Here is a 15,734-nt window from a genome sequence, read left to right as displayed (position 1 = left end):
GGAAGATTCCGTCGACCCACGGGAGATTTCTTCGGAGCTTCTGGTGCAGAGAGGAGGCAGGCTACCCCCACAGCATGCACAAGCAGGAAAACAGTCGAGAAGGCGGCAGGATCAGCGTTACAGAGTTGCAGTAGTCGTCTTTGCTACTATGTTGCAGGTTTGCAGGCTTCCAGCGCGGTCAGCAGTCGATTCCTTAACAGAAGGTGAAGAGGGAGATGCAGAGGAACTCGGCTGAGCTCATGCATTCGTTATCTAAAGTTTCCCCAGAGACAGAGACCCTAAATAGCCAGAAAAGAGGGTTTGGCTACCTAGGAGAGAGGATAGGCTACTAACACCTGAAGGAGCCTATCAGCAGGAGTCTCTGACGTCACCTGGTGGCACTGGCCACTCAGAGCAGTCCAGTGTGCCAGCAGCACCTCTGTTTCCAAGATGGCAGAGGTCTGGAGCACACTGGAGGAGCTCTGGACACCTCCCAGGGGAGGTGCAGGTCAGGGGAGTGGTCACTCCCCTTTCCTTTGTCCAGTTTCGCGCCAGAGCAGGGGCTAAGGGGTCCCTGAACCGGTGTAGACTGGCTTATGCAGAATTGGGCACCTCTGTGCCCAACAAAGCATTTCCAGAGGCTGGGGGAGGCTACTCCTCCCCTGCCTTCACACCATTTTCCAAAGGGAGAGGGTGTCACACCCTCTCTCAGAGGAAGTTCTTTGTTCTGCCATCCTGGGCCAGGCCTGGCTGGACCCCAGGAGGGCAGATGCCTGTCTGAGGGGTTGTTGGCAGCAGCAGCAGCTGCAGTGAAAACACAGGAAGGGCAGTTTGGCAGTACCAGGGTCTGTGCTACAGACCACTGGGATCATGGGATTGTGCCAACTATGCCAGGATGGCATAGAGGGGGCAATTCCATGATCATAGACATGTTACATGGCCATATTCGGAGTTACCATTGTGAAGCTACATATAGGTAGTGACCTATATGTAGTGCACGCGTGTAATGGTGTCCCCGCACTCACAAAGTTCAGGGAATTGGCTCTGAACAATGTGGGGGCACCCCTCACACTAAGTAACTTTGCACCTAACCTTTACCAGGTAAAGGTTAGACATATAGGTGACTTATAAGTTACTTAAGTGCAGTGTAAAATGGCTGTGAAATAACGTGGACGTTATTTCACTCAGGCTGCAGTGGCAGGCCTGTGTAAGAATTGTCAGAGCTCCCTATGGGTGGCAAAAGAAATGCTGCAGCCCATAGGGATCTCCTGGAACCCCAATACCCTGGGTACCTCAGTACCATATACTAGGGAATTATAAGGGTGTTCCAGTAAGCCAATGTAAATTGGTAAAAATGGTCACTAGCCTGTCAGTGACAATTTGGAAAGAAATGAGAGAGCATAATCACTGAGGTTCTGGTTAGCAGAGCCTCAGTGAGACAGTTAGTCACTACACAGGTAACACATTCAGGCACACTTATGAGCACTGGGGCCCTGGGTTACCAGGGTCCCAGTGACACATACAACTAAAACAACATATATACAGTGAAAAATGGGGGTAACATGCCAGGCAAGATGGTACTTTCCTACAGCATAGAGGAGTGGTGTAGAGTGAACTGGCATAGAGTGAGTACTGCAGAGTAGAGTGAAGAGGTCTAGAGTGGAGTGGTGTAGAGTGCAGTGGTGAAGAGTGAAATGGTGCATAGTAAAGTTAAGTGCACTGGCATAAAGTAGAGTGGTGCAGAGTAAAGTACTGAGGTGTAAAGTGAAGTGGTATAGAGTGCAGTGGTGCACAGTAGATTATAGTGACATTGAGTTAAGTAGTGCAGTGGCACAGAGAGCAATGGCGCAAAGGAGAGTAGGGAAGAATTCAGTGGCAGAGAGTGCAGTGCTGCAGAGTAGAATGAACTGGTGTAGAGTAGAGTGGCACAGAGTGAAGTGGCATAGAGTAAAGTGGCACAGAGTGAAGTGGCATAGAGTAAAGTGGCACAGAGTGCAGTGACAGAGTAGAGTGGTGCAGAGTAAAGGGGCATATAGAACAATGGCACAGAGTACAGTGGTTCAAAGTAGACTAGAATGGCATAGAGTTCAGTGGCTTAGAGCGCAGTGGCATAGTGTGCAGTGGTGCAGACCACAATGGTGTATAATACGGTGTTGCAAACTAGTGCATAGTGGTGTACAGTGCAGTGACATAGTGTGGTTTTGAGTAAAGAGGTGTAAAGTGCAAAGAGGAGTGGAATAGTGCAGATTGGAATAGGGGTGAAGAGTGCAGTGGCAGAGAGATGATTAATTCAGAATAGAGTGAAGCGGCATAGAGTGCAGTAGACACAGAGTGGAGAGCCATAGTGTGTAGTATTGTAGAGTGCTTTGGTGCAGATTAGAGTGACTTAGAGTGGATTAGTGTAGAGTGCAATGGTGTGGAGTGGAATGATGCAGGGTAGAGTGTGGTGGTGTAAAGTGGAGTGATGCAGAGTAGAGTGGCATAGACTGTAGTGGCGTAGGGTGCATCAGCATAGAGAAGAGTGGTGCAGAGTAGACTGCAGTGAAATAGAGTGTAGTAGCCTAGAGTTCAGTGGCAGAAAGTGCAGTGTTGCAGAGTATGCTGTTGTGGAGTGCAGTGGTGTATAGTAGAGTGGCATAGAGGGGACTGGCACAGAGTGCCATAAAGAAGAGTAGTGCAGAGTAGAGCAGTGAAGAGAGCAGTGGCACAGAGTAGAAAAGAGTGCTGTACAGAGCAATGGCATAGAATACAACTGTGTAAAGTGCAGTGGCATAGAGTGTTGCAGAGTATAGAGGCATACAGTGAAATGGTGCAGGGTAGATTGCCAGAGAGAGCAGTGGCATAGAGTACATTGTTTTCAGTAAAGTGGTGTATAATGCATTGGCATAGAGTGCAGTGGTTGGAGTAGAGTGCAGTGGCGTAGAGTGGTTTTAGAGTACAGTATTGCAGAGTGGAGTGGTGCAGCGTAGATTGCAGAGCCGTAGAGAAAAGTGCTGAAAAGTAGTCTGTTTCAGAGTAGAGTGAAGTGGTGTAGAGTAGAATAATGCCCAGTAGAGTGGAGTGCTGAATTGTAGAGTGCAGTGGTGTAGAGTATATTAGAGTGGTGTAGAGTGAATGGCATAGAATGCACTCACATAGAGTGGAGGGGTACAGAGTAGAGTACATTGGTGTAGAGTGAAGTGGCATAGAGTGCAGGGTTGCAGAGTGGAGTGGTACAGACTGGAATAGCGTTTAGTGGCATAGAGTGCAGTGGTAAAGAGTCAAGTGGTGCATAGTAGAGCGGGGTACAGTGCATTGGCATAGAGTGATGCAAAGTAGAGAGGCGTAGACTGTAGTGGCGTAGAGTGGAATAGTGCAGAGTACAGTGCAGTAACGCAGAGTGGCATAGTGAGAGTGGTGCAGATTAGAGTGCAGTGGCCTGGAGTAGTACAGAGTCGAGTGGACTGGGGTAAAGTGGAGTATGCATGGGATAGTAGCGTACTGCCATTACAGACAACCGATTTTCAATTGAAAAGGCCATTACATTTGCACAGATAAACAGTTTTGCTGATAAAAGTATACAGTGCACAACTACAATGTGTGGAAATGTCATCACCTAGTGTATTGATTCGTTTTGATGATATTAAAATATTTGCTTCCACCACACTTCAGAATTATCCCCAATAGCCAGCATGATTGCCACATAAATCCTCTCACTTTGAAGTCAGAGACAGAAAGGTAAACACCAAGCTCCCTTTGGGGAGCCTGGCATTTGACTTCTCTGTTAAAATGCACAGCAAACGTGACAAGATAAAAACAAGATTTAAAGGTTTGTTTACAGAAAGAGAGCACTCTTGTATTCTGTATTCACCCTGTTTGCTGATCAATGACAACACTCACTAATATCATACCTGAAGATCCATTTCCTCTGCTTTGTATTCACCACTTACTAATTCCTCTGCTACATATCTTCTCTTGTTACTCCAATCTATTATTCTACCTTCAATTTTCACGTCTCAATACGCCCCTCCCCCCCACCACCTGACTGTCATTGTTCTAGCTGTTGCCCTAACCTCTCATTATCTCCACTTAGTAGCATTGGAAGTCAATCTGAATCTGATGTGAGCTGAAATGTCGGGACTAAGACAAAAAAATTGCAACACTGAATAATCAATAAATGCACATTCCTACAATTTTATACATGTGATAATAATTCCAGGTGCTCATACACTAAGGTACATTGTTGCCATAATGTACATACTGGGATTCTGCAAAGGAAAGTCAGCACTATAGACAAAAAAAAAACAAAGGAAATAGTGGAGCACACTGATTATAATTTGCTCAAACGTATTAAGAATCAATTTCGACTAGAAGAAAACGTAGTAAATTCCTATTCCTCTATAGATTTAATGTACACATAAATGACAAAGGTGTTAGTTCTATTATAATATACAAAACACTTTTTCTCTACACAACAAATTTTATTAAAGACAATATTTATACTCTAAAACAAATCACAATAACAAAACAATACAAAACAGATGCATCACAAATTGCATCTACCACTAAAAACACTATATATCCTTTCTAAGGTGATCCAATCTTGAAGAAAGGGGGCCACAAGATGTGTATTTCAGCCTACATAAAACTTCGGCCAACAAGTGTTTCGTCCAAATATGAACTTCTTCAGGGCTGATAAATTGTTAACACAAAACATTATATTACCTACGTTATTTACAAAACTTACAAACACAGTATATACACATAATTGAGCTTATTCTTATGTTTTATATATTGTGGTTGCACATAATAATCTCTGTGTATGCTCACTTTGGATACATACAAACAGTTTTTACTTAAGAATTGCTTATGTAGATAAATATTGTCATGCGAGTAGCCTTGCATGAGCGTTTCAAATTATTTAATCTAGCTGTTTGTTATGTTTACGCATTGGAATGGCTTGTGTTGTTGGTTAATATCACTGGTAGTTTGGCAGGATTTCTGTTTGAAGATGCGTTTGGCATTGACATTCGCCAATTGTGTAATGAACACTTATTTAGATTTTGTGTGGTTATTACAAGGGATGAATATTTTTAATGTCTGTTTGACAGACTAAATAAGCCACAGGCTGGGGGACTGATGTGGATTGAAGAGTAAAACCTAAAGTGGAGCATTTAGTGTTATTGGCAATCGAAAATTGGGTTTTGTGATACTAAGTGACTTTATTATTATATTTGTAGATAGTTGAATGTTACTTTTGTGACTGTTACCCTGGTGCATGAACTACATGGGAATATTTCCTTTTCCTCGTCCAGGATTGCAAGTATCAAGTGGAATTGAATAAGGAAGTATAATTGGGTCCCATTGAGAAGATTCCCTATGAATATTTTCTTTTGCAGTAAGGTTGGTTTGAGATTTAACATATCTAGTGTTAAGATATTGCAAAGGTTTCCAGCTTAGAAGTTAATTTGGTCTTCTTCTCCTTCCTTTTCTATAGTCATAGATACTATTTTTGGACTTATGATCATATGGATGATTAAGGATTAAGGACCTTTATGAATAATGAGTATGAACACTTTGGTGATGGTATGATATATAGGATTAAGTCGATCACAGTGAAATAACTTATGAAGTTTGGAGACTCATTTGAGTCTATACCCTCTGCATGATTTGTTTACTTGAAAAATATATTTATTTCTATCTCTTGAGCACTTGGTGTTTCCTCCTTTTGATATTCTAGTAATACTTGAATTACAACAAATTGAATTACATAAATAGCGGGTGGCAAAGGTGAGTAGAGTGTGCTTAAAACGTTTAGCACTGTTACTGGGAAGTCTCATATGATTGCGATTATTTAAAAACTGAATGCAGTCTAAACATTTGATAAAACATGAATCTTAGGGCCATATGTACTAAAGTATTTTCCCATAGACACAGAATGGGTAAAATCCTTTGGTACATCTGGCCCTTACTTCCTCGTTTTATCTCTTGCAAAGAAGTATACAACAGCACATTGTTATAGCCATAGATCTCGTGTTACTTAAGTCCTAAACTTAGTCAATGGACCACTGCCCTCTATTTCCCCACTGTACTCATATTTGTTTACTCGGTTAAGTCAAAGGTTTAATCAATGGTTTCCCCTTTTGCAGGAGAGCCCAAGAATAACCACCCCACTCCATATTATCATGTTTTTTTTATTTCTTATTTTTCCACACAGAAATCATTGCTACCAGGTGTGTGTCTTCTTCAATATACACAACTCGGGCCTACAACCCCGTACCGTATTAAGTTCTCACACCAAAGCCCGGGACTAGAAACAGTGTCACACAAGTGCCTGGTACCCAGATGAAAATTGCCTCGCCAACCACAATGTTTATGTTTAAAAACGCTTTTTTAAAGATAATATATTCTCATTTTGTAAAAATAAATAGCAATGAAATTTTAGTGAGCATATGCAGTCATTCTGAGAAACTATTCGAAATGCTGAGACATTAAAAAAGCGAGTGTAGAGCCTTCTTCCATATTTTGACTATATGACCTCTATTTTACATTCAGCAAACAAATGGTAAATGTGTTTTCGAAGTCATCTAATGTGCATCGCTAACTTACAGACTGTGGTTTAGACTGCTCCAGTTTTGCCTGTAGAAAATACATAGAGCACACTTATACGTGTATGATTATAATACCCACCCTGGTAACCACCTCACACTAGTTGCTCCCATTGCTACTGCACTGCCATGTTCCTCCCCGGTGCTCACTGGCGCCTCCCTCGACACTTACCCCGCACTAGCTCCTCCCCCCGGTAACCGGTCGCGGTGCTGGTTATGAGAGCACAGGGAGGATCGGCCATTGCTACACCAGGGTAGCACTATCTCACTTCCTTACCGAAGCCCGCCCCATATACGTCATTTCCGAGGACATGGCTGAGAGCTGTCACCAACCTAAATTCCATGGAAACAAATCGTGAGGCACTCTGGTTGCGAAGGGGATGGAGGGGGTCAAAAAGAAGAAGCAGCCCATAAAACTAGTAACGCGCGAGAACGATGTGCTATAGTGGAAAGCCAAAAGGGATCAAGAGTCTGTGACAGGACTGACTGTCACATGCCGAGAGTAGCAAGCTCCTAATGCGGAGGGTGAGATTTTTGTTCCTCGGGCAAAAATCTGAATTATGAGATGCCGTAATAGAGAAGAAATGGGATTAGGAGAAGATGGCGTTTGCAAATAGGTGGAGGAGTTACGTGTGAAAGAGCCATTGGAAGGGACGAGGGAAGTCAGACGAACACCAACGAGGGGATTTGGCGAAAACAGTCGAAGGAATGCAGTTTTCCTTCAACTTAGATGGGAGATGCAGTAGTTTAATTGCGGCGGGCACGGGGTGGTGGTAAAATAATACCATCTAACTAAACAGGGGGGTTAGGTGGGGTATGCACCAGTGAGAGTTTGGGTGTGATATTGAGAAGGAAAGCTGGAGTGACAGTAGAATAGATGCGCCTATAACGTCACTTCTCCTCTACCCTAACTAGGGGTGGGTGTCATAATTTTCATAGCCTGATATTTTGGAGGGACATCTATTGAACTAGCGGAGTACTGTTTACTAGAGGCTCGACGTCGGGTTTTAGGATATTTCTACTAACAGATGCATATAACAAAATGTTCCCAACGAACAATGGCCGCCGCCTGCATATGGTCCTTAGCCTACAAGCTGTTTAACAGTTCCCAATTAAATATGTCCATGCAACATCTTGGACTATTTCCGGAATAGTCCTTCCTCCTTTTCTAAACCTGTCAGTGGTACAGTCTTGTCACCCCCGGCTCTTTGTTTGTTGGTCGGATCCTGGCGTGTCCCGTTGCCATGGCGGAGGTCACGTGTTATACACAGAGGGGGAGCGCGGTCTGTCCCTCCCTGGAGCCCCGGTGCAGAGTGCGGAGAGCGTCCGATATGGCGGGGATAGGGGCTGGAAGCGTGGGTCACATCCTAGTGCAGGTGAGGATCCGGAGGGAAAGAATTAGAAGGTTGTCAAAGCCTAGTGCAGTCACGGAGGGGGTGTAAGAGACTGGGGTAAATATGGAGCCTTGCGACAGACCCAGAGGCAAGGGTTTTGGGTGGCAGGGCTACTCGGGGGAGCACAGCCTGGCAGGGTAGTATGATGTAACATCTTGATAAGGCGATTTTTCATTATCCATCCTGTTGACATTCATCCTCTATAAACCAGTCATAGTGTTGTTTCTGTTACATTGAGACCTCTGATACTGCCATTACGACTCCACTGGCGCAACTTGGTGTGTTATCACGAGCAATCTGATCGCTCATAGCTTTTTGCCTGGCACCAAAACATTGCATTGTTATTAATGTCCCACTGATGGTTCTAAACGTTTCATTGTAATCCTGCTGACCGCCTTAATATGGCTTTATTCCCACCCACGCAGGGTACGTCCCACTGACTACACAAATATATTGCCAGTTCACCTAATCTTATTTCCAGGACACGGCGGACATCAGTACTACTGCCCCCACTCGATACCACTGATAGTTGTAGTGTATTGGCGTTTATTTAAAGCGTAAAATCCTCATGACGCCACTTTTAGCGTTGTCATAATTCCACTGACACCAAATGATAGTGTTATAATTGTCGTGCTGACACGAATAGTTTTTGAACCATTCTGCTTATAATACTGAGAGTGTACTTATTTTCCCGTTAACACTGATAGTGTTGTTACCTTTCCATTAGCCCCACTAATGACATTAGTACCTATAAAGATGTGGCATAGCTGAAATAACGATGAAGTTTTCCTTTCTTTGAAGCACAACAGAGCACCAGTCCAGCGGCCAAAATATCCAGGAAGCAACTAGCCATCTCTCGCCACTATACTTCCCTCTTCTTCCATGACTCCCCAACATTTCATGTAATCAAGGGAGAGCCACAACCCAACTTTCCTCTTTCCTTTATCACCAACAAAACACAGTTTCAAACTCAGATTGATAATAATATACTCGTAATTCAAATTATAGGCACCTACACAAAAAATGGTTATATACAATGCGTTGAGAACTGTATATTTCTAGGTACTGTCTGTCACATACTTGTGTTTTTTCACTTGCCTCTTCATGCTTTGGTGTTGATTACTCCATATACCAAGTGTTCTCACTACCGACAGCTCAACTATATTACTTCTCTGAAACTTCTCACATACAGTAAAAAGTATTTTTTTAAAAACTCCCACATACACTCCCTATCGATCAATATGGCTATACTGATACTTTACGTTTACTTCACACCTTTTCATTCTCTAATTCAATACAGTAATGGATTTCATTCACCTGCATCGCCTTCGAAAATTCCTCTAGCCATCACCTCTAATTCCCACCCAATCACTTACTTTTACAACTATCAGTCCTCCGTTATTCCCTCTGTACCTTTCCTCCTTATAGCAATAACCCCTTTCAATTTCATTTCTCCCCATCCGTTTTTTTATTGAGCAGGTTTCCAGATACTCTTCCTCCCAGCAAATCAAGAGGGTTAAACCTGTGTACAGGAGTGTTGATATATCATGTACCACCCACAACTTCTTGAGTTTTTCTCTCCAATCCATATTATTTGCCGTAATCACTCTTTTTTTCAGCACTCACCTAGCCATTGGAGATGAGAGTAGACGATACAACGGTGTGTTGACATGTTTGATGCCCACTTGAGTAAAATACTTCCCATAGTTCATAACTCACAAGTTGGGGCCCACTGTCAGTCTCTAGCTCTTCTGGGTAGCCCTCTCCTTTGAAAACATCTGTCATGAAATCTAGTAGTTGTTAACAATTGTAAATCCAGTCCATTTCGTTTAAAAATCCACCATTACTATGGCATATTTTGCAGACTGTCGATTGATCTACATACAGACGTGAAATATCCAAAGCTAATTTATGCCATGGGTGCTCCTGCACCACTATGGGCTTCACTGGCACCGGTAGATTTGCTTGTGTCCCACAACACACAGCAAACAAGTCTTACGTGATGTTCCATGGACTTGTATACTGACTATCATCAAAAGTCATTGCACATCCTTTTCATAACCCCAATCCTCCCTTGACATTCATGGGCCAAATCCAACACCTTACTTCTCTGGCATGATCAGTAACTCTAACCTTTTCACAAAACCATTTATCAAAGTTAGCGCATCAGCTACAGGCTATGTGCCTCTGCCTCTCCAATTAGAGCTTCCACTCGTGTCCACTGCTTCAGTATGTGACCACACATTGCTCTTCACCTTCTTCTCTGTTGTTTATCTCTTCAGGGAAATGCAAATGGGAAAACAATCCAAGTTTTGGCATGGTCAGCACCCTTAGTGCTATACACCCCACTAGCGGCTTGTGATCAATGCAGAGAGCAAACTCCAGTGGGCATTATTTCTGATCAGTTCATACTCCTGACACCCTACCCACCCCAATCTTAAAGTTGTTACTTCTCAAGGTTATTCCCCTGTACTTCAAAATGTTGAACACTCTTTTCAATTGCTCATTATGATCACTTAAACTGTTTCCTATTTTAAAGAAGCCATCTTACAAATAGAGACTATATAAAGGCCTTGAACTTCATGTGCACGACTCTTTGGAAAACGTGTAATGCCGATGATAGGCTGAATCACATTCTCTTATATTGAACCACTCCCCTTGGGAGTCACAAAAGATGTCAGTCTATGTGCATCTCAGTGTGGTTCTACCTTATAGAATGCAGACAACATTTCCATTACATTGGGCAGAGGATGGTGATCCACTCACATATTCTTTATAAGGTTGCACAAGCCCACTCACTTCCTCAAATCCCCAGTGGACTTTCACGCCTCTGTTGCTCTGAAAATACTTCCAGATAGAGACCCTCTCACCTCTCTGCTTCTATATACGTGATTGCATTAGAGCAAATCACCAGTTATGGCTGGTTTAGGTCAAGACTTGTACTCAAGTATTTCCGTTCTCCCTTACCAAACAAACATGACCTATCCACCTCCACACAGAAATAGCGGCATCACTAGCAAACACTATCTTTAAACATCAGCCATTCCTTAAATTATCCTACCATCGTTATACATTTTTTCCCATTTGCAAAAATCATTACATTTGACTTGCTCAGTGTCACCCTGTAAAATTCCTTAAACTCACCCCGTTAGTGTGTAAGGTGGTCCTGAATCTGCCATCATACGAATCTTCACGTCTTCCACCATAAAATTACAATGTAGTTATGTTATTTGTACATCATGAATTTTAAACTCTGGGCACCATTTATAGATAACATTCATAGGTCAAAAGGTAGTAATACCTTTTTCCCATTCTTCAGTTTTAATTTTTACAGTCTCTTGGAAACGAGGAAACGCTTTGCGGCTCTAACTTCATGCTTAAATATCAAATAATTAAGTAAACCATTCAATAGGGGCTCATGTCAACAGGCTGCGTGTGACAGGTAGTCAAGCCCTTCTTGATTGCAATGTCAGTTGATCACAGTGATGTCAAACTGGTGCACAGCGTGCTGTTGTTGCCAGGCCCAAGTAATACGCCACTCAACCTGCATGATCTGCACATGAGTGGGGCAGGTTTCAGGAAGACATTCTCTATAATGCCAGAGGGACGTTTAAACTGGGTATACCTAGGATCTTGGAACACTGACGAAGAGTTTCACTCATCAGCCATAATGATTCCACATGAACAGTTCCTCTACCCAGGTTAAGCAAATTCATTTAATCACAGGAATGTATGAGAGGTGCACAGGGCGCAGTGGGGGTGTCACGGATCTGCAAGGCACTCGTCGCCGTTATAAATTGTTGTGCAACCAAAACATTGATGAAGGCTCCCACTATTTGAAGTGCACCAGTTTTCAGATCCGCCATCCACAGCATCCAGGCAGCAATTGGCCAACTGTTGCTGTTAGAGTTCCATGCAAATTCCATGACATCCCCCACATTACAGGTTTTAAAGGGAGAACCAAAAGTACCTGCTAGGGATAACATGGAAAAGATTTTTAAGTGTTATCATAATCTTTTTGCCACCTGACGGTAAATCACTGTTGACATGTTGAACGCTTCCTTCAAAGTTGGAGATTGTTTTGTGTAGGGAAAGCCCAAAAGACCCATACAGACTCAATTCCAGAAGCACAGACCATCATTTTTTCTTTATTTACTTACAGCGCTCAGAAACAGATTAGGTGGTGCATGGCACAACATATATTGCCTCATTTTTCCCAATCTAGATTTAATCTATGTTTATGTTTGTAGTAGTGGTTAGAAGTAATCTCTCTTGACAATACTCAAGAGCATCATAGGTATTTGTACTTCGCTAGACCACTTGTACATTCTGGTACACGTAGTTTTGAAATCTGTATTTTCAAGTGTTTTTCTTAGTCATTGTGTACAATGTTAAAGAGCTACCCCATTATGCACACCTCACAGTTATCAGTGATCATCAATGGAGCTATAATTTACTTTTGTTTATAGTTTCCCAATGAGGGATTACACAACATTGCCAAATGACCACTGTGTCCATTCGTTTAATAACATTTTCCCATTGTGTGCACTGAAGCATTTAAAATTGCTGTGTGTCTAAAACTCTTGCCACAGATATCTGATGCAATTTCCAGAGCAAGCCCAGTTCTCCATTCTGATAAATTGATACCGTTGAATTGTGTAATAGTGACACCTGTTATTTACAGCAGTTAGAAAAGGCAGGTGAGTTTTCTAAAGGGCATTAACAACCCGAGTTATTTCATCAAATGGTGTTAAGTCAGTCATTACCATTAAACAGACTGCCTCTACCGAAGTGATAGGTCTAGCTAGATGCCTCTAGAGCTGCAGGCTGTTCTCCTTTTCTGCTCCTAAACCATAGCTGTGCTGAAGCCTTCTCCCTTTTTAGGTTGAACCTACTAGACAGCACATACTCATTGCCTACCATTAGTTTGCTGTACTCTCTTTCATTTTCCAGCTTCTTATTTGATGAATTTCCATCAATCTTGTGTTTGTTCCTACCATTGAGCATTGCCTCTTGGCAATGTGTTTGATTGCAAGCCTCTCATGCCCACTTTCAGAGAAGTACTTTTTCTGTTTGTGTAAGCACTGCATCAGATCGCATGTTTCCATCTCTCTCGTTTGTGTGATTGCCCCTTCCCTAAATTGCATTTGCTCATGTCTTCTTCTGCCTCTCCCAACCTTCTTGTTGCTTTACCTCACCCTCGCCCTGATCTCTTGCTCGTTGCTTATCCTCATCACCCCTGTAATCTCCCCTTTACTTGCTTGCATGTGTACTTCACACAATTTCACTGTGCTATTTAAAGCCTGTTTGCCTAAAGTAATTAAGCAGTTGCCCTAGAAAATCTTGCATTAGCTATGTTACAGTGTACTTGTAAATGAGGAGAAGGATGAGCTGAAAACAGGTCTATTATAACGCCCAGCTAGAGAGCCAGGAGCGTCTTGCCCAGGGCTTTAAGTGGGCCAGATCGCTCCAGGTTTAAGACCCAGCAGTAAATAAAATCAGACCTTGAAACGTTTCCCTATCGGGTCCTATGTCCATGTTCTTAACTTCTGAGGCAAAAACACTGATCAACTTCTGAACAATGGCTGTAAAAAATGTTATGTAATTCATGTCAGCTATGTAGTTCCTGTGTGCATTTCACATGTTTTGCTTATTCTTGCATTCCCTAAGAATGTTTGCTTTTTATTGTGTTTCTGTAGTTATTTTTTGGCAGTGTATTACTCCTCTATAGAGTGTACGGCCAACTGAGACACTTCTTTGTGCCTATCCTAGTTCAGGTTGTTGATGGGTGTTTATAAGAGCCATGATTGAGAGCTCTGGAGTTTAGGCTGAAGACAGTGTGAGTTTCTCACCCTACCTGTGAGTGGGTCATAAAGGTGTTCAGAATACGTGCTCATCCATTTTTTGGCCTCTCTGAAGAGCACACAGAGTGATGATCACTGCTGCAAATTATAACAGTGATTGTATGCAAGTGTGTGTGTGGAGGAGGTACACAGCTGTCTAAATACAGAGAGGGAGAAAGTGATACAAATTCAGTGCTTAGGGGTGAGTGAGTGGGTGCATTGTGTGTGGAGATGATGGCGAAGCGAATGAGATGCAAGGCCGTTTGTTCAGGAGAGAGAAAAAAGGGCCCTAAAGACAAAAGACATGAGGTGTGAGATATGCATCTGTAGAATTTTAGAAAGATGTGTGGACAAAAAGTGCTTGTTTAACACACTGGTGGACTGCAGCGGAAAGTGATGTGAAGGGAAGAACAGGAGTGATTGAGGCATTCCAAAGTCCACTACCCCTTCCACAGACCTTAGAAACCTTTAATTCACAGTCTCCTATTTTCATAATTGTGATTATTCACAGCAAAATAAATGTTATGTATTTATCTGATTCTGCTAATAAGCACTGACAAGGTGCATGTCAGTTATTATGTGATATGTCTAGATGCCATACCAGAAATCAACATAGAGGCACCAAAATACTGGTGGGAGGCATACTGTGGCGAGCATCAGATTTAGATTTATATGTTTAAGCTACCTGCTATTTGCACTGAACAACGCTCTTGGAAGCAAGTCCTAGTTACGCTTCTTAGGCCATGCCCCTTTTAGAGACCCCCCCCTCCAGTTTTTTCATCCTACTTTATTGCCTAAGGTTTATTTCTGTGGTGACAGAAATAACAACATACCAGCAATCTCTATAATTAAGGCTGCCTGTTTTCAGTTTTTACTGATTTGTACAGCTAAATTCAGACAGAAAATCATTTAATTTCCTGTCTGTATTTATTTTTAAATAAATATGGATAAAACGGAAATTGGGTTACGTTTGAGTGATTATAAATTCTGTTAGTCATGACTGCTAGGCCAGTTGCTGTGCGGATTGACAGGCAAGGGGGCTAACAAAATAAAAATATTTTAGTAAAGAGCATTAAACAGCAGTAGATTTACACAACCTTGATACTAAAATTTGCATGTTTTGTTATACATGCATATTTTATCATAGCATGTGTAAGTTAGTGAGAAGGTTTTTGGACATTTCTTGGAATGCGACCACATCATGCTTCAGTAATATATTTATTAAAAGTGAGTGTTTAAACATGAGCGTAGAAACACTTCTTGCCTGATAGCAGTGCTATTAGTAAACTAAGTGACAAGTAATGGATCATGTGTCCCTTATATGTGGGCTAGATTGTTTTTATACATGGAGCAAATGTTTAGTCCATTTAATCAAACAAAGAAGTTTTTTTGTGCAGCAGAAATACTGATCTCACATATTTGAATGTACACGCATATGTGAGAATGAAGAAAAAGGTGACTCAACTAAAACATTTACCTAGGATCAAACAATTTGATACCTGTTTACGGGTCAAGTACATTACAGCTATGGTTGAGTAGATTATTCAAGTTGCTTCACCTGCAGGTCTTAACATTTTTTATGATTTTAAAAAAAATGATTTTTCGAGGCCTGCCTACTGAACGATCCTAGAGGTCAACATAATTAACTAAGCTTTCTGTAAGTGTTTACAAGGCATATAAAATCATGACTACTCTGCATGCAGTTTCCTTGGTTTGCGTCCAGAGCCAAAAAACTTTCCTACAGTGTCATTTCATGATAGAAAGCAACTGAAGAGTGTAGAAAGTATGAGAATTGTGATCCTGAGTGCCATGGGGTGGGTCAATGAGTATGTGGATGAGGTCGAAGACATGGCTAAAAAGAACAAAACAACTAATTTGTTCGTTTTTCAGTTTCGAGCAACAGCATATAAAATAACATACACTTTAAATGA

The 15,734-nt window shown here is 42.0% G+C and overlaps 2 protein-coding genes across 3 annotated transcripts in view; one reads left to right on the top strand and one right to left on the bottom strand.

The window, feature by feature from the left end:
- Positions 1-6,877, bottom strand: part of AAGAB (alpha and gamma adaptin binding protein) — a 171,177-nt gene extending 164,300 nt beyond the window's left edge. The window contains exon 1 of the mRNA XM_069222868.1: positions 6,739-6,877. Coding sequence (XP_069078969.1) covers positions 6,739-6,808 — 70 coding nt within the window. The 5' untranslated portion in view covers positions 6,809-6,877. The remainder of the gene's footprint in view (positions 1-6,738) is intronic.
- Positions 6,878-6,964: 87 nt separating this feature from the next.
- IQCH (IQ motif containing H) overlaps positions 6,965-15,734 on the top strand; it is a 613,153-nt gene continuing 604,383 nt past the window's right edge. Inside the window, exon 1 of one of the 2 annotated variants that reach the window (XM_069222867.1) lies at positions 6,965-7,091. In XM_069222867.1, coding sequence (XP_069078968.1) covers positions 7,083-7,091 — 9 coding nt within the window. In that variant the 5' untranslated portion in view covers positions 6,965-7,082. Of the gene's footprint in view, positions 7,092-7,779; positions 7,943-15,734 lie in introns of those variants that run through there. The other variant, XM_069222866.1, reaches the window with a different exon arrangement.

Source organism: Pleurodeles waltl, chromosome 3_1, assembly GCF_031143425.1.
Source record: "Pleurodeles waltl isolate 20211129_DDA chromosome 3_1, aPleWal1.hap1.20221129, whole genome shotgun sequence".
Lineage (NCBI taxonomy): Eukaryota > Metazoa > Chordata > Amphibia > Caudata > Salamandridae > Pleurodeles > Pleurodeles waltl.
This window is presented reverse-complemented; position numbering and strand designations above follow the sequence as displayed.